Raw genomic sequence first — 25908 nt, 5'->3', positions numbered from 1 at the left:
ACTGATTCTTCAGCTTTTGCATCCTTCCCGAGCTGTTACACCACACAAGTAAAAATAGATTTACTGGTGACAACAGTAAACCATGTTCAAGTTATTTTGCAGCATTTTTATGAAGATTTTCCCATTCAAGCAACACTGAGGATTTCATAGCCCTGCTGAATTTGTGTGGAGTTGCCAGACTGCAGCTGTGGCATTGCCTGTGCTCAGGACATTGGGGTGAGTTGGGAAGAGCTGAGGGTGTTACATTTATGCTGAGGGCTAAATACTGGATAATTAATGTGACTACTAAAGGCAAGGTGCTAGTGAGCCCTCATTCCCATGAAATCAAACCACAGCCTCAGCATCTGAACCTGTCTCAGGCACAGAGTCCAACCTCCAGCTGTTTGATTCTCTAGCACTTTTAATATTTCCAGATCTGCATACGGTTTGGTGTCAAGCACACTCATTATTCCTATTCAAAAGGTGCAATATAAACCAATTCCACTACTGCTAGTGTTAAAAAGTATGAGTTGTAATTTCTTCCCCAAAGAGAATTTAATGCACAAGGGAAAAACAACTTCCATGAATGTGGCTTGAAAATTTATTAGGACTGACAGTCTTTTGTCCATGTATCTTATATTTACAGCAATGTGATCCATTGCCCGGTGTGATTAGCWCGAACCAGATCTACAGCCCTGACAGGGCTGCTTTGTTCATTCCTTAGGGCACATAAACCATCACTAAAATGGGCTTAACATTCTTTATCTGAGTCCATTTCTGTGAAGCCAAACCCAATATTCACCCTGTATAAAATGCACCCAGCCACACAGATAGAGGGGCTGTAGTGTCCTGAGGTGGTGCAYTGACAGTCTAGAGGATGAGGAAAACGAAAAACCAAAATATTGATCCATTTCTCTTTCATTTATACAACTCAGGGTGTGTAAGCTGTGGGTGTGTTGTATTTCTTGGCATATATGAATATTTAAACCAGAATAATTGCCTTTGTATGCAGAGGATTTAGTACCTGGAATTCAAATGAGAAAAACAAAATCCATTYCCATTCCATTTATTAGGTGATGAAATTGTATTGAATTATGTCAATTCCTCTTCTCTCTCCTCATTTCAAATACCATGCTCTGTTTTAAAAGGGTAAAAAATACCAAACAGCCTGAACTGGTACCCACTGCTGAGCAAATGGAGAGCAACAAAAAACAGCCCTTTTTTTTTTTTTTTTTTTTTTTTTCACACTCAAAAGGTGTGCATTCCTAGCAATTGTCTTATAAAGAATGAATTTTTAAAGCAGAAACAACACAATCTGATTACAAAGCACAGAGGATTAACACTTATTGGCAATCAGCTGGGAGGACAGAATTCATTCTCACACTTTCTCAGTTCACAGCAGTGAGAAATACATCTGCAGAAAATCAAAGCCTGTATTGATGATGTTCAGAAAAAAAGAGATAATTTTGTTGGAGCAAATAGCTGTAAGTAGCCATTTTATTTTCAGCAGCCTACAAAAGAAGAATGACAATTTTTGGCAATTTTTTATTCAGTTTCTCTCCCAACCCTTTCATCAAAAAATCTCACCTCAATCTACAAGAATTTTTCACTCACTGGCTGCACTTTTAAATGACCAGCAATCAAGACGGTTAAGCTACATTACAAATCTAGCCTTCTGGTTATGGATTTTTAATTACTCTCAATTACTCTTCCTCTTTTTTGATCCCTTATTACTTGTTTTTTTTGCCAAACATGATCCCAATCCAGCAGCCATTCAACCCAGCAGGAGCCATTGCATTAATGAAGTTTTGATCTGTAACAGCTTCTTTCATTTGCACTGCAGACTATCGGGATCAAATCACAGCTGAATGATGTGGCAAAGCAAATTGACTCCTGAACAGCACAAAGTCTGGCTTCCAGATAACTCCTGTCCTATTTCCATCCCACCCCATCATTTCCGTTTCCCCACAGCTCCATCCCAGCAGTTCTGCCCTGCRCATTCCCAGTCCCTCTGCTGTGATTGTCCTCTCCCACAGCAGCTCCCTCTGGTCCCCAGCCCTTCCCCTGCTCCATTCTGTACCATTCTGCCATCCTGCCATGCAGATTGCTCTGCCCTGCTCTGTGCAGGCCAGGAGGGGTTGGCTCTAACACTGCTGGTTATATGACTGCTATAAACTCAGCTGAGAGTGTTGTGGGTTAAGGGTTCTCCTTTTGTTTCCTTTCTTGGGCAATTTTTCTTTCCCATTTTGTTGCTGGGATACACTGATTGCCAGGTCATCCTTTTGATGGTTGGGCGATTAGTAAAGACAATGGGACCTACATCCCACCCAAATGCTCTTGCTAAGCACTGGGAAGGTGTCTGGGTGTGGTGGTGGCCGGTAACTATATATACTGCCCTGCTTGGCTCAGAGAGGAGGTTGGCCGCCCAGCATCTCTGCTCGTTGGTTCCTGTTTTGCTGCACTGTGATCTTCTGCCCCTGTGCCTTGCCTGGGACCCCTGAGATTTGTGCTGCAGTGGTTAAATGAGCACCGAGATTGGCGTTTCCACTGTGAGTTTGCAGAGGAATTWTTTTTCTCCATCCATCTCTGCCGGTTTGTGCCTGTCCTTGGCCACGTGGGCGATCTGGGTGTATCTCTGTGTGAGGCTGTCACTGGTTTTGTGACTGGGCTGGTTGTTGCTATTGTTGTTATTACTTATTTCACTTTGYTATACATATTAGTAAAAACTGTTATTCCTTTTTTTCCCCCCATATTCTTGCCTGGAAGCCTGTGATTTTTTTTTTTTCAAAGCTATAATGATTTTAAGGGAAGGGGTGTCATATCCACCACTCCAAAGGGGGGTCCCTGCTTTATTGGCAAACACGTGTCTTTCAAACCAAGACAGAGCAATGGAGTACTCCCTGTTTATCTCTCACTAAAGGCTCTTCCCCATGCACCCAGCTGTCAGTTTTAACAGAATGTGTAGGAAACTGACACCTTCCAGATTTCTCTGTGCTATCGGATTAACGGATACTTGCAAATTTGGTTGGAGTTTGCTAAAAAAATATCAAAAGCTGCTACAAAGTAAGTGACTCACAGAGAGATGGACAATGTCATCACGAGTTGTGCTTCCTTAAAAACCTGAACTAAATGTTCSCAGAAGAAGGTTACAGTCTTATAGAAGCCCAGAACAGGTATGAATGATAGTGCACTGGCAGCCAAATCATCCATTTTCAAGAATGGGGTCATAAAAGARGAGTTTGTTTGCTCAAGAGAAGTAATTCTGATGTGCATTTGCAGTAGAGTGCGTAAAGCTCCCAAGGTTACTGAGTCTGCAGTGAGGGAAGCCTTGTTTCCAGCTYCCAGGCTGCAGGTCATTGCAATCCCAAACAAGTGATCACAGTCAAACAGCTTATCCTGTTTATTCTAGAGTTTAGCTTGAAACAGAACAGAAAATCCCAGCTACCCTTGAATTTTTTACCKAGAAACTGAACATCACAATGTAGGCTTATGTCTTTGCAAGGCTGAATTGCRCTTTGAAATTTGAAAAGCTTTAGGGGGAGTAATTTTCATTTTATTTTATTCACAAAGTTTACTTTCCCCTTCTGCTTTTGTGTCAGGAGAAGAAAGTGAGCTTTGCTCACCGAGAGAGCTCATGCAGAATGTCAAACCATTGTCCTCTAGCTGCACATTCATCTGATGTTCACATCTGCAAGTTCCACTGGAGAAATAAACACACTTAGCACAGTGCTGCCATCAGTTAAATACCAAGCTGCCTCTTCACAAGGCAGGCCGTGCATAGCTAAGCATCAAAATATGTTCCCCATACTCTTATTATTATGATATGACCAAAGAGTCTTCACATTTTAACGATGTTATCTTCTAGAGGGATGATAATAATTTAACCTGCTTCAGTGGAGACAATAAAAATTCTTGTACTTTTACGCATCCCCCTGCTGTCAATACTGGATTTTTTCCACATTTTTTACTTTATGTGGAACAAAGAACCATCTACCAAACACAAATACCAACTAACAAGCTGAGATAACCCCATCAAAAAAATGATTATTATATGGTCCTTGACTTTTCCCTCTCTGTCCTTCAAACAAAAACTCTTAAAAGTTAACAAACTTGAATTTTCTTCTTGACAGAAGCACTGAACAATGCTTGAAACGCTGCCCACATCTGTGGAACTATATCTAATCAAATTCACGCCTGCATCAGTTGCCTGGGTAACAATCAGACAGTTGCTCCTACAAACAAACTGCAAACAGCAGAAGGAAATGTGCTCTAACTGGAAGCATCTACTTCTCTGAGGTAGTTTAAGAACTAATAATATATGATATGATGCTATTCAGGAGGCAGGGGATGAATGGAGGAGGAATATTAGATACAGACTGATTGGCTCATGAGGATAGGGAAGACACAGGAAAGGTTGTGAGAAAACGAACACAAAAGCCCAGCTCCATTTCCATCACTCTCTCCTTTTCTTCTGCCTAAGAAGCACAGCATGGCGTTTGGATGTAGCTATAGGTCCCTGCACAAAGGGGTGATTCAGTGCTCCTCTTGCAGCACACAAAGTGATTGTCCACACTGTCCCCTCCCAGCACAGGCCCCCGATTGATCAGGCTCCTCCTGGAGCCAYGCACAAGAGATGGCTCTCAGGAGCCCACAGGGATGGGATAGGCACGGCAAGGGCCGTGGTTTCCACGGCAACGAGCATCGTGCRGGAGCTCTGAGCCAAACTTCATCCTCAGCATCGCTCCCCCCTCCCGGCTGACCACACAGGTTCCCTTCTTCGCGCTTCCGGGGGATCCCAGCAACCCTCGGACGGGTGAATGTCCCTCACACGCTGAAATGTGGGAGTTGCACAGGCAAGAATTGCCTTTGGGGCTCTCAAAGACTAGTTTGTTAATCTTGAGAATTCGAAAATTACATTTTAATAAGCAAGATTTATTTTATTTATATAAAATCYTGAGACTTCACTAATGAGCATCTTTACATGAGGTTTAATTGGCTTCTTGGTTATAAGACTTAATCCCCTTTTCATACTAAGGTTGGCTTGAAAGTTAGGTAGGTATTTTTTGGTGATGTTGGTTTAAATTAATAAAATRCAAGCTGCTCACAAARTAAGTCAGACCCAGGACAAAAAGAAACTAAACAATCATCATAATAATCATAGTGGCATGCTATAAATCAGGCATATTGCAGTTGTCCTGTAACACTGATTTAAAAAAKGAAAGAAAATAGAATTGTCAAAGGTCTGCTCCTTATTGAAGCCTGAACCAATCACCTGCTAAAAGTAAGTACTGCAGAGGAACAAACTTGCACTGCAGATTTCCTACACTGCTGTGTACAGGCTAAAGCCCCKAAATAGTGCCTTACATCATGGGCTTCAAGTTGGTGGGTGTAACTGCAAAACTGAAATCATCACTAAAAAACAAATATAAAGATGCCAAGCTGACTTCCTGGCCACAGAGGCAGAASTGACAGAAACAAAAGCAATGTGGGAAAGGTTCATCAGCAGGATGGTTGCTTGCTTTGCCAGCAAATAAACCTCTTGCAGCAGCAAGGATCAAATGCTGGCTCTTCATGGTCACTTTTCCCCCCAGATTCACAGCTCTGTTTATTTTGGGGAGTTTGCCTTGCCCTTGAGCAGCAGTAGCCACACATGACATAATTCTGGGCTGGCTCCATGGCACAGATTAACACAAACCAGCTGTGATGCAAATGCTTTCTTCATCTTTACACTTGTCACGTTTGGATGGCAGAGAGATTTTGTACAAAAGGTCCTCACTTCTGGGCATGGGTTTGCAGGCACGTGTGCCCATGTGCATTCTCACCTCACTCTGTGCCATCAGCTGCCAGGGAGCTCCCAAATTCCCTCAGGCCGTGCTGTAATTCCAAATCAAAGAGAGCTACTGACCATAGGGTGTTTAAATTTGATGAAACGGGGACTTTCTAAAAGATTGGTAAAGGAAAGCTTCTTGCTCTTTCAAGCTTTGAAAGAAGTCCATGGCTGGGCTCTGGAGGAAAAGGGCAATTCCTGATTTCTAGTGCCTCAGTTTACAATATTTTTTTAAGATAGTGCCATGCTTTTCATCAAGAGAAGCTGTCCAACARTGCCTCATCTTTTTCCTCCTTCTCAGCCCACGGTTTGCTTAAGTGCACATTAAGCAGATTGTAAAAGATCGTGCAAAGGATGGGAGCAGGAGCAAGGAAAACATGGGATGGAAWGTTGGGAACATGAGCAAGGAAATAAGGAATGTGCCATAAACACGAGGACAAGAACAGCCCTCAAATCGCCAATATTAAAGAAACCACCACATCTGYCTCTGCTGACCTTACCTGGAGGGAATTGCTATGTAAAATGAAGAAACTGTCATCTGTACTCACAGAAATCACTTACATGCTGAAGCTTGGAACTTTTAACCACTGCTTTCTGCTCTTTGTTCTTTATTCCAGCKCTGGAAAAAATGTGGACAATCTTCAATTTCATAACAATTTCCCCTACAGGCTTTTACATACATATCAACCTGAAACAGATTATCTGTTTCTCAGCATAGAAAAATGAGATCTTTCCCAGTGGTTTAGCAATAAACACTTAGAAATTATTTTAAGCTTATTGCAAGGCAAAACACTTTAATGGTTAGTGYAGTCTGAAGAACATTTCTTTCCTGAGAAATGTATTTTTTATTTCTCCCCTGCCCCTGTGGTACTATTTTCCAGCTCTAGAAAAAAGCCAACAGGTCATGGCTCTTTGGGATAGCACCAGGAAAATGGAAGTTGCCTATAGTGACTTTTATCACTAAAAGTCACATTTTAAAGATGCTTTTTTAAAAGTCACTTTTTAAAAGTAATTTTTTTTTATTTGTACATGTTTACTTATTGCTGAGATGTTTTATAGTCTTAACTAGGCAGACTTTCTAAGCCTATCTTGAAACTGAATGGTTAAAATAAGTGAATGAATGAATGAATGAATGAGTGAATGAATAAATGAATGAATGAATGAATGAATAAGACATGAACCTAGGAAGTAGAAAGTGAGGCAGGGTATGTGTACTCTGAGGCAGTACAGAAAGAAACAGATGCCAGCAGGGTCATAGAACCCCTCATTTTGTCTGAGGAGAAGAAAAAAATTCTCAACAAATTAGTGCTAAATGAAAGAGACCTTTAGGAAACTGCTTTATGTAGGGAATTGTGTTAAAACAAAACATCAATAGGGAGATACAATACAAATAAAAGACAAAAGGCATGAGATGTACACATTAAGTTTTGCTTTAAAAATCGTGGTTTTGTGGGGCATTTTACTATTTACACTTGCAATAAGGAATCCTGGGGCATTTAGAACCAATATTACAATTTTTTTAAAGCCAATTAACTAATTACCTGATACAATRTTCTCTGTGAAGACAACCTTCTATGTCAGCAATTGTTGCCCCCCTCACATCTGAATGAAATTCAAGTATGAAATTGGGCCATCAAAGTCKACCATGACCATCAAACCCACAAACCCACAGCCATCACCTCTATTACAGTCACAACAACTGAACTACTGAGAACTTACTATAGAGTACCATTTCATGAAGCTGGAAAAGCATTACTTTTACTTTTTATCTCCTGCGCATATGTCTCAGGGAGAATTCACAGCCTGTGCTTCCCATTTCTGGAAACAACRCGCTTTACTTTGTAAACACGGGTCATATGCATCACTTAGGTATCCGTGGTTACAGAGATGTAAAGAGCTCTTGAATTACCTCCCACTTGTTTTCCAGCTCCTGTGCCTGTGAGGGCTGCWGCAGCAGCAAATACCGTGGGTCTGATCCAGAGTCTACCATGGCTGACAAGGAGATGACATTAAATACAAATCTGAATATCTGAATAAATTAGGCAGCTGGTGCAACCCCAGTTGGTCTTAATTTATATGCAGAGTAAGCAAGGAAAGAGGAGAGAAGGCATTAGAGAGCACAAAATATTTTCCAAGCCCACATCATTTTTCCATGGTATCTAGTGTGAAAACCTGTGACTTGTCCTTCCAGCACTCTGCACTTCCATGTACACCAGCAATGCTGCAGAGCCTGGATCCACTGTAAACATCATCCCTGAGTCAGAGGAGCCCTGTTGGCTCCAGAGGATGCAGAGGGGGCTATCACAGGGTCTCCATGCCAAGCCTCCCTTTTCCAGCCACAGTGAAGGCAGGGCAGGGAACATCCTCAKCATCTTTGCCAGGGGCCATTCCCCAGCACACACCTGTGAAATTTAGGAAGATGTTCACTGCTGCCCTTTAAGTGGACACTCTTTAAGTGTCCACTCTTTGAATGAACAAAGGAAGGAGGGTGAGACTGGAATCCATAGATACCCCTTGCTGCTCTCTGGGTTAAATAAAGAAACTACACCATTTGCATACCAGAGTTAATCACCCAAAGAGAATAAAGCTCTGTTCAAGAAGCTGAAATTCACTGTTTTTRCAGAGGTTAATACATGCAGTGGCTCATTCCAAGCTATGTTGTTCTAAAATGAAGGTGATCTGTGTTCTGCCACCACATTTCGAAAATTGCTGTTTAGTCTTGGATCAGAGAAGAGCTTGACAACACCTTGCTGTAAAAATGAAATGATAGATTCAGGTCTGCATTTTACAGTCCCACAACACTGATCTTTGATATTTCTTAGGCAAACTTTCTGTTTGAGGTTTGGAGATGATTTTATTGTTTTTTCTCTCCTAGAAAAGGTTTGCTGCTCATATTCAACCTCTGAAATCTCTTGTGCACTCACTGTCATACTATTTTTCAAAAAGAGCATTTGATCTTGYGAAATAAATAATATGAATAATTCATGAGAAAGACATTTTAAAGCCCAAATTCTACCCTTCCTTTCTTCCTCCTACTTTTTCATTTGGCATTAAAACTATTATAACCAGGCACATTTTGGTAACAAGCTAGACTGCCTGTGTATAGCAGAAGTATCATCAGATTGGAGAAGCAAAACCACGCACAGAAAAAAAAAAATCCTTAAATATAACACTGGAACAGTAAATGCTGCCAAGACAGTATTGATTCAGCATAGTCTTGAATTATGTCAAAGCTTTTAATTCCATGCTCTCTCATTCTTTTTCCTTAAGACCATGTTACATGAAGTCATGTACCTTATATTRCATTTAAACATGACTGCCAGCATTAACAACATTTTCATGTTTGTGAAAAAAGACCAATTTACTTTAAAAATTCATCCACAAATCTGTGCTCCCAAGTTAGAAATTTGATTCATTAATATGTTGTGTAAGCCATTATTTAGTACTTCTTAAAAGCACATGACACATTGCAAAGACTTAAACTTATGTTTCATGAGTGACACGCTGGTCAAAATCTTATGCCAAATTCTATGATATTAAGATCAGTTTTCAGAATCTTTCAACCCCACAGTGTGTTTGGCTGCTCTTTAATAAAAGCAAATGGTTTTAAGGGTCCATCAACAGTTTGTGCCCCCACTGGCTCATGAGCAATGCCCTCAGAAGAGGAGCACAATTCTGTTCCCAACACCCCAGACACACAGAAAAACTGCACACAGCCCAGGCACAGMTGCTTCTTCTTGACAAATGGGGGAAGGATGATGCTGTTCCTCAGTTCTGCTCCTGTGGGTGTCTGAGATGACACCAGGGATGATCAGATGCGGGGACACTCCTTGCAGAGAGTTTTGCACCCTCCCCTGGATGAGAAAGGAAAAGGAAAATCTCCAAACCTGCAGAGTCCCAGSGACCTCAGGAATGTCTTTGGCCTGGAGCATTTTAACTCTGCCCCTCATAGGCTTTGGAGTCCAGCTTTCATCCAGATTGCTGSTCTTGCAGCTCTCCTGAAGTCATGGAAGAACATCAGGGTAAATGAGCCCATCTGTTTTTGTCTGGCWGGGATTCAGCAAGACACAGTTCAGCAAAGTGCTTCAATAAATGCTTAACCTTAAACTTGCTGCTAAACACCTAAGAAAATGCTTTCCTGGATTAGGAACAAAAACTACTGAATATGAAGGAGGTGTTCATGATCTGTGGCTGGTCAGAGGCCTGACAACAGAGGGAGGGACTGCTTTCAAAGCTTGCCAAGATCTGTGATGCTGTGGGACGCAGCCAGTGGGGATGGTGGCCATGTGTGACCACACAACAGGGGCGTGGGGCTTTGACATGCCATTTCCATGGAGAAAGAAAAAAAAAAATAAAGGAGGATTGAACAGCCCTAGTTTTGACAGTGTTTAAACTTTACTGGCCTGGGCTGCTTCACCCTCCAAGTATTGGTGTGGCACAGGTCCCAGGGAGGCACAGAGGAGAAGATCTAAATTCCCAAGGAATTCCTGAGGATGCAGACACAGCTGTGCTGCTCATGGGGCAGGGGACACAAGCTCAGGGACCCAGGGACAGTGCCCTGTGCCAACCCCAACTCCTCACCCTGCTCAAGCTCCCTCAGGCAGAAGCATACAGCTCAACTTTGGTGTGATGATGGGGGCAGTGAAGATCCARGTGGCAGATCCTCTACAGGTTCAAAATAACTCTCCCTTTGCAATACAAACACTGCCTGCAKGTGTCTGCTCCTGCCTTTTTGCAAACTAAAATGAGACAACACTTCTGCACATGACTAATCTCTCCATAATGCATTTTACCTCCTGCAAACTGCTTATAAATATAATTATTTTTCAAAAGACTGAGAAATCTGCCAGATCTTTATATAGAGGTGCTTGTGGATGACACAATCCATCACCTTTCCAGTAAAGAGCTATACAAAATGAAATATTTAATATGTGATAAATTAAATATTAATGGCCAATGCATCACAGATATCTCCAAATGTTTACATGAGTRTATGAGTTGGAGTGTTTATTTTTGTAGCAGCTCAGTCTGTTCCCACATATCTTGCTCACTAACTGCTTCACACCCCTTTAAGCAATCCCATGGCCCCAAAGTTTTCTCTAAGCAAAAATTCCGCTCCAGAACTCCAAACCCAAGTGGTTTCAGTCTCTCCTTCAGCATCTCTCAAATATTCCCCCTACTTAGCATGGGCTTCTTGGCTTGCCTATGTCTGTCTCCATCACCCACATCGAGTTTTACTGTATTTGGAGGTTGTGGTGGCACAAATAAAAAAAAAAATTACCCCTGCTTTTATTCACACCACAGCAAACCCAGCATCCTCCTCTGCTGAGGGATCTGCAGAGGTTCTGTGGGAAGTTTTGGCAAAGGAGGGGAGGTTGAGAAGGCCTCCTGGAAAGTGCTGTATAAAGAGCAGAGCATCCTGCTGGGGTAGTTAAAGGGTTCCTACCATAGTCATTCTGAGATCAGGGCCCTAAGCTTTACATTTAACTCCCCTATCTTTGAAAAGATGAATACTTATGTACCAGGCTGCAGAAAGAGAAGTGCTTAGGCTGTTTGAGAAGGGAGTTTTGAAAAACCCAGTTCCCCCCCAAAATTAGTTTGCTGACACAGAGTATGAAGTCCTCTGGGATAGATGCTCTCTCTCATGGAAACCAGTGTGGGTTTAAATCCTGCATTTTTTTCTCAAYGCCTGAAAAAGATCCCCATTGTGGCAGTTCACTGAAATTGTTCCACTGATTTCTCTCRAGCAAGATGAACACTAGAAAGAATGTAGAGTTTCCATTTCTAATCCCCTTCAAAACAGCTTAGGCATGTATGGAAGTAGCTGAGAGAGGCAATTGCTGCACAGGGGCCCAATTACTCACAGACTTCAAAACATCCCAAAACYCCCACTTGCTGTGAGTGAAGGCCTTAAAAGTTTTGGGTTAAGAAATGGATAGAAGCATCATTTCAGACTATACAACTGCAGTGTTAAATTTGTTTTCCTTTATTCTTACTACCAATTATCATTAACCTGAATGTGGCTGTTACCTACGACTGGTGTTGTTCGTGTGTGGTTGGTTGGTTGTTTTTAACTTCCAGCTCTTGTTTCTGAAGAATAAAAGCTTCCAAACTCTATAGGATGCTGAATTCTGGAAGATTTGTATGGTGCAACTAATACCATGAAGCGCTTCCCCAAGGTTCATTGGGTCTTTAGACCCAACATGGTGTTAATAGGCCTTAACATGGCCTTTAAACATTACAGACATGGAGTGATTTCCTTCACAGAAAGGATTTTCTTTGTTGTCTTCCTGGGATTTTTTAATTTTCTATCAAAACCCCCCTCATTATGAAGATCAGCTATAAACTATTCCACAGAGTTTGGGTTGAGTTGGAGTCTCCTTGTGATACGTCCAAGTAAGAGAAACCCTTCTTCACCCTTAATTACAGCAGCAGTGTTGGGTGGTGCTGCATTAAACTGACCTTTGGCTTTATGTTAGCTGTGCTAAATAAATAAACAAATTAAAAAATCACAATTTCCCAGCAACAAACACAAGCATATCTTATCATTCACAGTGTGAAGTTGTTACTACAGTGCCATCTTCAGTGCGTTACATAAAGTGGAGTTTTCCTGGAGACGATTTTTTCTTTGTTCCTTGTGTGTTGGGAATGGATTAATAGAACATCAATTGCAAAGAGGAATGAGTAAAAAAAAAAGGTGAAAGCCTTCTCTCTTTGTTAAAAACCCCCGGAGTGTTGTGATTAAGGAAATAAACTATTATTACAGAAGTAATGTGTCATTATTAGGCAAAGCAATCTGAATCTGGCTACCACAATAGGTTTTGAGGTAAAAAATGGTTGTCCTCATTTACAGCCCAAGACACTCAGCAATATCACATGGAAATGAAATTTTGCATGTGCACGTGGATTATTTGTAGCACATGACCAAACCATGACATTTGTTAATGCAAGTTTGACTGGATWCTATTCACAGACAGGGAAAAACATGTGTCCCCACACCTCTGACAGAGAACCTGGGCTRGTTGAAGTGGAGGAAATCTCATTTRRTCAAACAAAGTCCTCCYACTGGTCCCTAGAGTTTGGATTGGACCCAGAAGTGAAGATCCCTCCTATTGCAAAAGGGACTCGCCCAAATATTGAACAGCAGTCAACCAAGGAGAACCCCAGGTTCTTGCTCAGAGCTCCTGTGTTACTTTGCCCCCCTGCAATGTCAGAACAAGGATGCTCCTGACCCTGCTGCCATCCTGTTCCTTGGCCCAAGCCAGGGATGCTCTGGCAATGGCACAAGGTGCTCCAGAGGGGAAAGGGAAGGGATTTCAGCAAAGGCCACTGCCACGCTCCTGCTGTCTCTGGCTGTATCCAGCTCATGGCAGTTCCAGCTCTAGCTCACAGCAAATGCCTGCAGAGAGAGCACAAATTCACTTTGCTGTTCAGCCCCACCATGGCACTGAGAGGCACTTGGGCACTGCCCCCATTCATGTGCAGTGTCACAGGGAAAACTCGTGGGGAGAAAGGAAAGAGGAGATGATGCCAACTCCACATCGCAGCCCACAACCTGTCAGCACAGCAAAAATGGCCAGAGATGATAATGTTATTGGAAAATATGAGTGATTTTATTATTATAATACAGATGTTCTTTGGGGAGGGAATGTGTTTGCTTGCCATTTTCAGGCTTACATATTTTCTTGTGTATGGCTCAGAGTTGTATTGCTCTGTACAGAGTAAACAGGTCTATTTAATAGCTGAAGAAGAAAAATCTACAGAGAGGAAAACACAGCTTATCCACTTCCAGTGATATTTCTCAATCTGAACAATAGAGCATTATGCACAATGCTACTACCCTTTTGAAATGGATTGTGTGCTGATAATTCTCATCATTTGCATGCTGCTTTCATTTTAAAAGCACATTACAAATGTATAGGAATCCTTACCAACACACATTACAGTTTATAATCCTTACTATCTTTGCTGTCATAAGGGGTATAAATTACTTGACAAAGCTACCCAGAGAGAATGAGTCACACTCTTGTTTTGTTGACCAATACAGCAAAACCATAAAGTCATGCCCATGGCACAGCTCCAACAGCTGATTTGAAACTCCAAATTCTAGGGGAAGCTACTTAAAACCTCTTAAAACATCTGTAGCTTATATTCTTGAGAAAGGATTATAAAATAGGGGCCTTGTTTATTGGCAGAAACCCAATGATCCCAAATTAATTCCTAAATATTCCACTTTTACTTTCTAAACATTTCACTTCAATAAGGCAAAACTAATTTTCATTGAACAAAAAGAAATCTTAAATCTAGGCTATTCATGATGTTATCACTCTTTATTTTCATCTTAAAAGATCATGAGAATTAAAAGCAAAGCTTTTTTCTAGACATTTGGACCGAATTTCCTGATCACATTTGTAAAACCACTGATTTATTTGACATGGGTTTTATATATTATATATATAAAATAGGTATATTACATATATAATATAGATGTATGTATAAATATACATTTTTATAATTTATAATTATAAAATGTAATTATAATAATATTTATTATTATGCAGTGCAACTACATGGCGATATTTAAGAAGGAAACTCTACGAACCCCCATTATTTCAAAGAATCCAAAGAAATCACCCCTTGTATGACTTTTTGTTGCTAACCAACTTCATCAGACTGCAGACACAACTCAACAGGAGCTTGAGGGCTGGTCCTGAAGAACTCCTGCTGATTTAACTTCCATTAAAGCAGAGAGGGAACATTCAAAACCTTGAATTTAATTTCTACAACACAAAAGGCAGAAAGACATTGAGGGTGAATCTTTGCAGCTAAATTGTGCCCTGAGCTGCACATGTGAGTCCCTTGGCACCCAGGGGGCATATCCTAACCCAAGAATGGAAGTTGAAAAGTTGCATGCTAAAAATATAAACCCAACTGCTTTCTTCCTCTCTCTCTCAGCAAAATGTTTTCTAAGTACAGATATTAACCAACAATGTGATCATTCTTTAAAATACTGATTTTTTTTTTCCAATCTGGAAAATTCAAGTTCAGCTCATTTTGTGTTTCAGAAAAAAAAAAAAAAATAGTTATTCTCCTACCCTTCCCCACAAACTATTTTTGGATATAAGCAAACACAGATTACACATATACAAGACTTATTTGTGGTGTATAGACAAGAAGAATACCCTGCTGAGAAGGACTCACAGGGTCTATGAAATCCTGCCAGGGAGCAAGAAAATCTGCTGTATGGTACATCCTTTCCTGCAGTTTCTTGCAGTGAAGAGCTCAAAATCTGTCAAAACACGCTGCCCTTTGTGACTCTGCTCATTGAGATGCTCTTTCTGCAGTGTCTCACATTCGGAAGAGAGCCTCTGCCAAAGCCACTGCTCAGCAAACATTGGGCACAGACTGACCCCACACCCAAACAGCTCCCAGTGTGCACAAAAATGCATCCACACCTCGGTCAAAAGCCTCCTTGAGAAACATGGATAGCACCTTCTTTAACCCAAGTATTTCACCCAAGATTTTTCAGGGAGCAGTGGCACCAAAGCCTAGCTGGGCTGAGTGGGTGCAGATGCCTGCAGGATTCAGCCACAGCCTGTCAGGATCCCATGGACTGAATCACATTTTACACCACACAACTTACAGTCAGGGAAAGGCATCATCGTCCACCTTCAAAAGCCCAGCGTGAATCTTCCCAACAGAAGCTTAAACCACTTCCTACATTTCTCTGTTTTGGATCATTCACCATCTGATGTGACTCAGAAACCATCCAGGACAGGCTCTTAGTTTGCCTTTTTTAGCTGTTTTTTAGGATCTGACAAATCCCACTCTTTAGAGACTGCCATCCACCGAAGCCTAGAAAAACCTTCAGCTGCAAAGGACTGGTTCAGTGGAGGTGAAGTGAGAGCAGGAGTGGGAGGATGCTCTGGAAGGTCAGAGTGCACACATAAGCAGGAAATTACATGAAATGAAACCAAGAAATGAAATCCTCCTGGATGGGGGAAACTTAGGAATATTCTCTGCTATTCTACCTTTACAAAATGTCGACTGAACCATTTAATGATCACGTTCTGTTTTCTGGTTAAACAAAGACCAAAGAGACTTGTTACCCAGCAGAGTTGTACTACACTGCCTTAAGCATTCACACACACACACATAAAAAATTTGGATTTAGTAACAACTAGGACTTGTTTTCTTATCTGATCTTTATTTGTGCTTTTGAGGAATTATTTATGGAATTATTTATTATTTAGGGAATGGAAATTCAGTGTAACTCAGGATCTCTCTACTACCAGTGAATGGTATTTTCAAAAAGCAGACTGTTGAAATGTACTGCTTTGAGACAGTAAATGAATTACCTTAAGTATCACTAGTGAATACAAATAAAATTAGCAGTAAAACAAAGATATTTGCAAGAAACACCCTACTTAATGAAAAACAAAAGCAGAGCAACTTTGCTCCATTACAGGGAAGAAGTAAATTGTATTGTTAAGAAAGCATTTGTATTTTAAGTGAGATCTACCCCAAGTCTATGTATAAACCAGCAAATTTATATAGTTTTGGACGCATAGTACAGCTCTGGGATGCTCACAGCTCTTGAATCATTGTAGAGTTCCACTGACATCAAACAGATACAGGACTGCACTCAGTCTGTGCTCTCCCTACAGTCTTTTGAAAATTGTAACAGCTTTACCACACAAATCAACAGAGTATAAAGCAGGATGATATTACATTTCAAGACAAAAATTTACTTATTTTTATTTCAATGATGGATCAATCTACTATTTTCCGCTTTTTTTTTTTGTTCACTTGGGTAAGGAGGATTTGACTCTATTGAAGTCTGTTCAGTCAGTCTGGATTTACATTGGTAAATTTTTTTCTGAGTTTGTCCCTGAGCAATAATATTCCTACTTTTATTTTGTAACACAGCATCAATCATAATACATAAGGATGAGTGAACTGAAATTAGAAATAAAAGACTAATAATGACAAAACATATTAACAGAAAACTCTCAAGTTCCTTTGCATTCAGGAAAGCCGTGCACACTTATTATCAAAACATGAATAATTAACTCTCAGTTCTTGAGCTATTCTTTAGAAAGAAATGATATGGAATATTATATGTAGGCCTTTCTCAAATAATGCTGTGAAGTCCTAATCTTACACTTCAACTGCAAGCGAAAAAAATCTGTATCAAGTCCTGATTTTCTACTCCATATCACATTCTGATTCTCATTCACTGCCATTATAATGCATGTTAAATTCTGCACAACAGGGAATGTTTAATCTAAATGTAATTCTGTCCCTGCCCTTCTCCCTTGCCATGAACATTTTTATGAGGCTTTGTAAAACATTTTAACTACAAAATATAAATTTGGAAGTTAAACTACCTAAAGATGTCTTTTCACCTTTCAGTTATAAAGCTAACCTAACCAAATGAAACTTTTGCTTCTGCTAAGGACAAATTAACTTTTCTTTCTTCTGAAAAATTGTTATTGAAAATGACTAACAGAGAGTAGAATGAAAACAAATGCCCAAACATTGTGTAATTGTTCCTCTAAGCACATCCGGGTTGAAGAACTCATAATTCAACTAAAATCTAAATTCTACTTGTGGTGGTATTGGAGAAAAAAAATTCACTGACTTTGGAGAGATTATTTGCATAACAGGGGAAAGGAAGATTTTGTTGGACAACAGAAGATGAGAAAAGCTTTCTAAAATACAACAAATTTTTGAGATGATTAGAAAACATCACTGCTTTACAGATTCTGTTTAACTGCTTTACAGATTCTCTCTCATCCATATACAAATGATCCAAAAGAGAATATCACAGGCACTTAACAAAGTCTAGTTTCAGAAATACAATAGTACCAAACAATTTTATTAATATTTCATACAAATTTTGAAGTCAACACTGACTAGTATTTTGATGTTGATGAAGGCAAACAAAATTAATAAACAATAGGTTTCTGTGTTTTACATTGGACTGGATGTCATAAGTAACTGTCTTAATTATAAACTAACCTAGAATAGTAATGACCAAAACAGGGTAAAGCCAATACATTTTTTTTCTTTATTTCAAAATAGAGTGATTATAAATACATTCTTGTTATATTTCCTTCCTAACTCTTTGGATGCAACCAAAAAAAAAAAAAGTCTCACTGTGCTCATTTCATACAATATCAACATACAAATCATGCAAAAGATATTATAGATATTATACCACCATCGAGTTCTGGATGTTTGTTCTTGATTCTGAAACATTTGTTAACATTATTCACAAGGCCATGCCTTTATAATTTATATCATCATTATGGCTTTAAAAAAAAAGAGCATTTAGAAAAGATATTTATACTAGATTGCTGCATTATTGTCGATCTTGAACACTAAATGCAAAACATAAATCACCTGTTCTTGTGTTCTTGCACCGTGGTATTTGCTTTCTGATAAAATTGCACAATTTTTTTTTTCTTTTTCAAGGAAATTATTACACTTTATTGATTTCATTTAAAAATGGAAACTTTTTTATAATACAATGGAGACAACAGATGATGTTAACACCTTCACTGGTTTAGCTCATGTCTATGGGTCTTAACAGCCATTTTACAAGCATGGCCACTCAAACCAACGTAATGAACAGACAGACCTGTTAAACCACACCCAAGAGTCACCTTCTGAGAACGACTGACCAGAGATTTGAATGGACATCACACTGAAACYGCTGTGCAGACACATACACTGCTTCAAAACATGGAGAAAAATAAACTGACACGAAGGTTGCCATTCAAAGGAACAATTTCACAGAAAAATAGTGTTTTGCCAGCTTCTGCATTCTTCACCCACACTAATAGGCCTACATATTGCACCATACATTGTCAAACACTTAGGAACARTTTCTACAGGAAGGTCCAGATTGTGCAACCTTTAGTGATGCTGGTGAAGCTACACTCAACTGCATAACCCCAGAGGAGTCTATGGATTATATACAATGGCTCTGAGCTGGCTGGGTTTGAATTCAATGACAAACCTCTATCTTAGCCCCACTCCTGGGCAGGTATCTAATTATTACCTCATGAATAGCACATGATTTAGGATGAGCTTGAATGCTTTACTGGATTGGGATTCAGTGATCAGGAAATTCTGACCCAGTGTAATAGTAYAGCATAGTGATCCAGTTCTTCTTTGATCAGCAAAGGACACCACTCCAAAACCCAAAAAAAATGCAAACAAATGAAGAAAAAAAAAAAACTAAACCAAAAAGAACACCCCCCAAACCCCCCACAACATAAAATAAAATTTATTTTATTCCTCTTTTTTTTTTTTTTAGCTGAGGAAGGTATGATAATTTATAATTGTTCTTCTGACTCAGGGCCACACAAATCATAAGCACATCAGTTKTATCATCACTAAGTATTTGTTTGTTTGCTATTTTTAATAATTTTAACACATTCCTCTCAGGAGGCTCATGCAGGACATGACCGTGACAATGCACTGAGTGTGTCAGTGCATTTCTTGGGCAAATCCCAGGGAGCTCAGACACATCCTCAGGGCCACRGAGCACAGTGCAGAGCAGCCCCAATGCCCTGTGACCCTCTGCCATCACCTGATCAGTGCAGCACAGACACTCCTGAACCCACAAACAATAAATTCACACGTTCCTACCCAAACCTTGGCCGTGTATTACATCATTGGACAACCAGGAAATTTTTATGCATGCATACACAGTATCCATGTCCTGAAAATCCCTATGACATTCTGAATCAAGTTAATTATTGTGCATGGATAGCTGCAGCTCTTTGAGAGAAACTCAGCCATTAATTTATCTGTTGTAATTTTATTATCTGAAGCCATGTATATACTTTGCAGTATGGAGAAAAATAATAAAAACTGCCTTCTTTCCGAGCCACAAGAGCATAAACAAATGTCTGAAAGTAGAGAAATGTTTTGTTTGCTTTTTCTTAAATAAAGAAGCATTGCTTTTTTTTGGGTTTTCTTTTTTTTTTTTTTTTTTTTTTTTGGTCTATGTTGTTAAAAATATACTGCAGGCTGCTTGCCAAGTATCATTCCAGAATAAAAATTTCATCTCAGTGTCATAAAGCCCTGAAATTAGAGGTTTATATTGGAAATAGCTGACACAGCCTTCTCCACAGAATTATTATTGAGCCTTGCTCTAATTTTTTGCTAGCTTCAGATTCATGAAAAACGTTCATGTTTATATCCTACTGTCTTAATTGACTTATATTAATTATAAAAGGTAGAGAGGAGTAAAGGTTCTGAAATCAAAGGAGATAAGAGGGTCTTATCCAGACCTCATCAAGTCAAGGAAACTTTGTTAATGTCATTGCACAGATTTGATACAGGATGCTTTACCAATATATCTCCATTCTCATGTCAAAGCACCATCCATCAGTGAGATACAATGGGGATTTTCCATTCTCCTACCTTTTTTTTCCTGGCTATTCAGACCCAGCTTTCAAAAGGCGAGCTTTTACTCTCTAGTTGTGACTACACAGTCCTCTGAACTGAGACCACTATATCCGTTTTGCCCTGTGRTTTTAGACAGGATTTGCCTTATTGTTCACTGCTCTGATCAGCTTTTGCTGACTAACAGCAGCCAGAGAGATAATAAGAACAGAAAACTTCTGCATATACAATCAAAATATTCCTCTTAGCATGAATTCCTGTAAATACTTGTGGTGAAAAGTATTTCGATTAAGCTGTAGAGACCTGAAAAGCAAGAAAACTGAGGGCAAATAATTGCCTGAGACAATACTAAAAAAACTAATGAATCTATTTTAAAACGCACCATTGGTAACAAATCTGAAATAAGATAATATGCTAATCTCACAAGAATAGTACAGAACAATTTTATTATTATTATTATTATTATATCTGATCACTTAATTCTGGACGATGCTATACATTACATCCCCGGTTGCTGTTTGGTATATTTGTCTGGTTTTATTTATACTGAATGATTAATGCATTGTGATCAGGAAAACAAGTCAGGCATATTAAATACATATTAAGGAGTACATATTTTTTCCTATGTAGTATACAAAGTATTTCATAAATATGAATTATATTACAAAAATAATTTCTGCTACGCTCACACAGTAAGCACTTTGACAATTTTGGACAACCTGTTGGGGTTGCAAGAGTTTCACGTAACTGAGAAGGAACTCTAGTTTTAATTGGAGATGAGTCTTAGAACAGATTCTGCATAAACATCAACTATTTTCTTCAGATGTCACGAATACTGCAGAAGTCAGGTCGAACTATTTTCTTTCTTTTTTTTTTTAAATTTTCTGTGTAGACATGTATGCTTCAGGTGGTCAGATTTATTTCATAGGTATGTAATGCATGGTATATTTTAAACAAATATTTGCACAATTTAACATTATAATTCCAGTGGTTTCAAGATGCAGCCCATAAATGTAACCAATTTACACATACTATTGAATGTTCTCTCTTTGCATGCTTGTTACTTTCCAGATAAGCTTTAAACAGTGCCATTAGAACACCACAAATCAAAGGATTACTCCAGTTCCACCAGCTTAAAATCCACGTGCAGGATGAAGGACCCAGCTGAAGTACAAATATCAGTACCAGGTTTCTTGTGTTTGTTCTAACAAAGCACAAGGAGACGATGGTTTGCATTTAAGATACAAAACATATATGCCTCTTGAGGTTAAATTCAGTGTAACGTGTATAAAGCATCCCTTTGGCAATAGAGTTTGCAGTATCCCTACAGGATTCCACAGGGCATGAGCTTTATGGAGTAAAATCTATTAAGGAAATTCTCCTCTACTTGACAAATCRTACGCAGCTACAGTTAATCAGACACCCTTGGACACACCTGCCTCTATGCCTATCAATATAATATAGTATTTGGAAGTTAAAAGTCAACAAAAGGCACTTTCATCATTAAATAAAKGTCCTCTGTAGGCAATAAGATTGTATGACCTATATTTTATTCAAAGCTGTTTGTTCTTCAAGGACTTGTAGGTAGTCAGGTGAACCTTGAAGCTTAGCTTTTAGTTCAAAATATTCACTTTTTCTTTGTTCTACTACAATTTTACTATGATTACCACCTATTAGAGATTTCTTGTTTTTTTTGTCTTGCAGTTTCTCTGGGTAACGTATTTCAAAGCCACTGACCCCTATGCTGTTGTATTCTTTTTTACTTTCCAGAAAATTTTGAATAAATACATTGGAATCCCTTCCAGGGAACAACTCATCCAGTTCATCGATTGTGCTAAGTCTTTTTCTGSTATCCACATGCAACAAATCTTTCTCCTTGTCATTCATATTTCTCAGAATGACTTTTTGCCCTGGTGGGTCAGCAAACGTGAAGCCTGTTTCAGACTCTTTCAAGCCACAGGTATGACTTTTGCTCATCTGCTCAATGGTTTGAGGAATGAAGGCCTCTGCACCCAGTCCATCTTTTTTGTTTGCCTTGTGATCGTGCTTTCTCAGCTGCAGCTGCATAGAACTGCACTCCTGGTTTCCAATCCCTTCATGCTTTACAGTTGGTTTTTTGTTGCGCCGAAGCACAAAAACAAGAAGACAAAAAGCAACAAACACTGTTAAAATCAGCACAACCAATATGCTCAGGATGAGGATGGACAATGGAACTGGGCCACCAGGAGGACTCCGGACTGGTCCCGGCGGCGTTGTAAAAATAACAGCGGGCATGGGACTAGTGAACAGAGCAGATGGCTTGTTTAAAAGTTTGGGGCAGAGAATCTCATTTTTCAGAGACTTAAGTTCTATGTTAGCAAACTGCACGGGTGTTTCACATTTCAATTCCTTCACCACAATACCTTCATTTAGCTTTTCAAGCCACAGCTTTAAAGCAACCAAATCACAAGTGCAGTCCCAAGGATTACCTTCCAAATCTATTTGTGTAAGAGATTTTAGCTGATCAAGAACACCACTTACAGGTAAATACATGAAGTGATTGTTCCTCAGATTCAGTCTAGCAAGTGGTGCACCAGCAAAAATGTACGCTGGCAAGCTTCGCAGAAGATTGTTGTTCAGGTAGAGCAACTGCAAATTTGGCATGAGGTCAAAGGTGCCTGCTAGGATTTCTTTGATAACATTGTATTCCAAATACAGATATTGCAAGTTGTGGAGGCCAGCAAACATCTCTGGGCTCAGGCGCTCTATCTGATTGCCGTTGAGATACAATCTCCGTAAATTTGTAAGGTTGCGGAAAACGTCCCCTTTGATCACTGAAATCCGATTGCTGCCTAAATGTAGCAAATCCAGCCCCTCAAACTCGGCGAAATCTGTAGTATCCACATCCTTAATATAATTGCCATTTACATGCAGTTTCTTGGCATTTGCAGGTTTGGGTACAAGTTCAGCCATCGATTCTATATTTCTTTCTTGGCAATTGACGCTTAATCCCAAGTCCGAAGGATGAGTTTTGCAAACGCAAGGGACCGGACAAGGAGTTAAAGGAGGCACCCTGGTCTGGTAAGATACGATCTGACTGAGGCTGCGATTGGACAGYGCTTTGCCTGCTACTATCCCCGAGATCTTGGAAGGATTTGTAGTCTTTGGCGGCTTTGTGACTAATCTGTGCACCGATGTCTGAGTGGTGTGGCCRTTGGGCGTGCTGTAGCCGGGCTCCAGCTGCGAGGGAGGCAGGATGCGCACGTCAAAATCGCTCCCTGTCCCCATGGAGCACAGCTCCTGCTTATTGGTTTCCTTCAGCAGCCTTCCGTACAAGTCACTGGGTGTTTCACAGATAGCCTCTCCAATGTAGATGTTGTAGGGCATGTTCTCCAGCCACGCTTTCAAAGGCAACAAATCACAGGTACAATTCCAGGGGTTGTCCTCCAGCTGCAATTCAACAATTCGCCCGATGTGCTCCAGAACTCCAATGTAGGGAAGCTTCTGTATTCGATTCCCCCGTATATCCAGATGGGTTAGAGAAGCAAATCGAAAAATATTATCGGGAAGGAATGAAATCAGATTGTCATTAAGTATCAGGACTTTCAGCTTGTGAAGCTTATTGAAGGCTCCCCGTTCAATAAACTTGATTAAATTGTAGTCAGCTTGGAGATACTCCAAGTTCTCTATGCCAAGGAAAGTGTCAGCCCGGAGAATCTTTAATTCGTTGTTRTTCAAGTGCAACTGTTTTAGTGCACTAAGACCCATAAAGGCCCCTCCCTCAATGTTCTGTAACTTATTATTACCCAGTTGCAAGGACACTGCATGTGTAAAATTAAGAAAGGAATTTGGATACAGAATAATTAGCAGGTTGTTTTGAAAGTTGAGGTGGTAAAAATTAGACCATGGCGGTTTAAGCTGATTTGGTCTGTAGACTGCAACCTTCTCACAGTTGACATAGAGTACATTCTCAACTGACACACAGGAGCAAACATTGCAAATTTCCACAGATATATCATCATCTGCAGTTGTAGAAGAAACTGGAGATGACAGAACCAGAAAGAGCCACAGAATCATCTTCTTGTGATCAGCAAGCAACCTTAGGCTCCTGAACAAAGATAAAGAATCTAAAGAAGAAAGAAGGAAAGAAAAAAGAAAAYGTTTTTCAGTTGACATTGTTCCAAAACATCGTTTGGGTTAAAAATCGTATACCACTGAGCTACTGTACCTGCCAAGGATTATGGATAAACTACAAGAACTGAATTTAAAACAACATGAAAGACTTTAACAACCAAACAAGTGCACGGGAGCTAGGATGATTTCAAACACGGAATGTAAATTTCTGTAGACAAACACAAATAACTCTCAGGTCTGTCAAATATATTTCTCTCTCTTGTACATGCCAAGCATGCATAACTAACAAAGTAAAATAACCAAAGGAGATTCCAATTTTATGCATATTTACTCTCCTCAGTCCTGCRCTGCTCATATGTTGCTGTGCATTTCAGGGATATTAAACACAAATGCTGATGTTATGCATGTCCAAAAATCTGGGTTGGGATAGCACAATACAGAAAGAATGAAGATGCTGACACAAAAAGCAATGCCAAGGCTCAGTATAAGTATCTGAAGCATCAACACGTACAGATTTATCACCATGATAAAGATATTCACTCAAGAGCTACACAGGCATGCACACACATTGTTTCTGTCACTTCTGATACCTAGTTTAAATAAGTAGGTGGTAAACTGACTGCAGAAACACAACCATCCACAAAACAAGATCAGCTCTGGGTGACCAATGGAAGCACACAGACATGAAAGAAGCATACACAGGCATACAGCCCCATCCCCAGGAATAACAATACACTGACTTGYAGGGCACAACAAAGTCACAATTCGCCTGACACTACTGAAACCTGAGAACAATTTTTTTTTTCCCCAAAAAACATTATGTAATTTGCTCTTATTCCTGCATTGATAAGAACCCTTTGCATATAGTCAGGCCAGCTAAGCTGCCATTTTTTTACGCAGAAGAACTGGAGCCACAGCATTTGCTGTGAGTTATATGGCAGCTTTTTTTTCCTTTTTTTTAGCAAATCAGTCAATAATCAATACATCGCACACACACACCCCATATTCCCATTACCCCCACTTCCCAACTTGTCCCTTTCATTTCCTGCTGTGGGAAGCCACTGAATTGGCAGGAGGGAGCCAGAATGAAAAGTRGAGAAAGCAGGAGCCAGCTGGAGGGAGGAGAACCGGGCTGGAGGGAGGCACAAGGGGACGATGTGCCGGGAGACTTGGAAGGGAGGGCAGAGGAGGGATGAGGAAAAGACCGCAGGACAGGAGGACAAGAGAGAAAGGGAAAGCACAGATGAGACAAGGAAGGATGAGAGGAAGGGATGGCTGAAGGGGTCAAAGAGGCCGCTCAGAGGGAGCACAGGGGGAAGGGGTGCGGAGCAGCCGCTGCCGATGCCCGCAGGCTCCCGACCCCGTCCGCAGCGAGCGCGCCCCCAGGGGCGGACCGGTGCCCCCGCTCCGCCGCCGCTCCATCGCCCTCCCCCTGGCAGGCTCCGTCCTCCCGTGTCCCTGCCTCGCCCACGCTCCGGTCCCCTCTGGTTCCTCCGCCGCGGGGCCCCGGCCGGTGCCGAGCGGGCAGGCTGCGGGCGCTGCGCGGGGCTGGCGGCGGGGCGGCG

The 25908-nt window shown here is 40.4% G+C and overlaps 1 protein-coding gene across 1 annotated transcript; it reads right to left on the bottom strand.

Moving 5' to 3' along the window:
* Positions 1-20683: 20683 nt before the first annotated feature.
* Positions 20684-25285, bottom strand: SLITRK4 (SLIT and NTRK like family member 4). The gene has a single exon (XM_057372264.1). The coding sequence runs from the start codon at positions 24383-24385 to the stop codon at positions 21773-21775; it is 2613 nt and encodes an 870-aa protein (XP_057228247.1). The 5' UTR covers positions 24386-25285; the 3' UTR covers positions 20684-21772.
* Between the last annotated feature and the right edge of the window lie 623 nt (positions 25286-25908).

The sequence above is a fragment of the Malurus melanocephalus genome, unplaced genomic scaffold, assembly GCF_030028575.1.
Source record: "Malurus melanocephalus ecotype Western Australia unplaced genomic scaffold, MMel_1.1 scaffold_168, whole genome shotgun sequence".
Classification (NCBI taxonomy): Eukaryota; Metazoa; Chordata; class Aves; order Passeriformes; family Maluridae; genus Malurus; species Malurus melanocephalus.
This window is presented reverse-complemented; position numbering and strand designations above follow the sequence as displayed.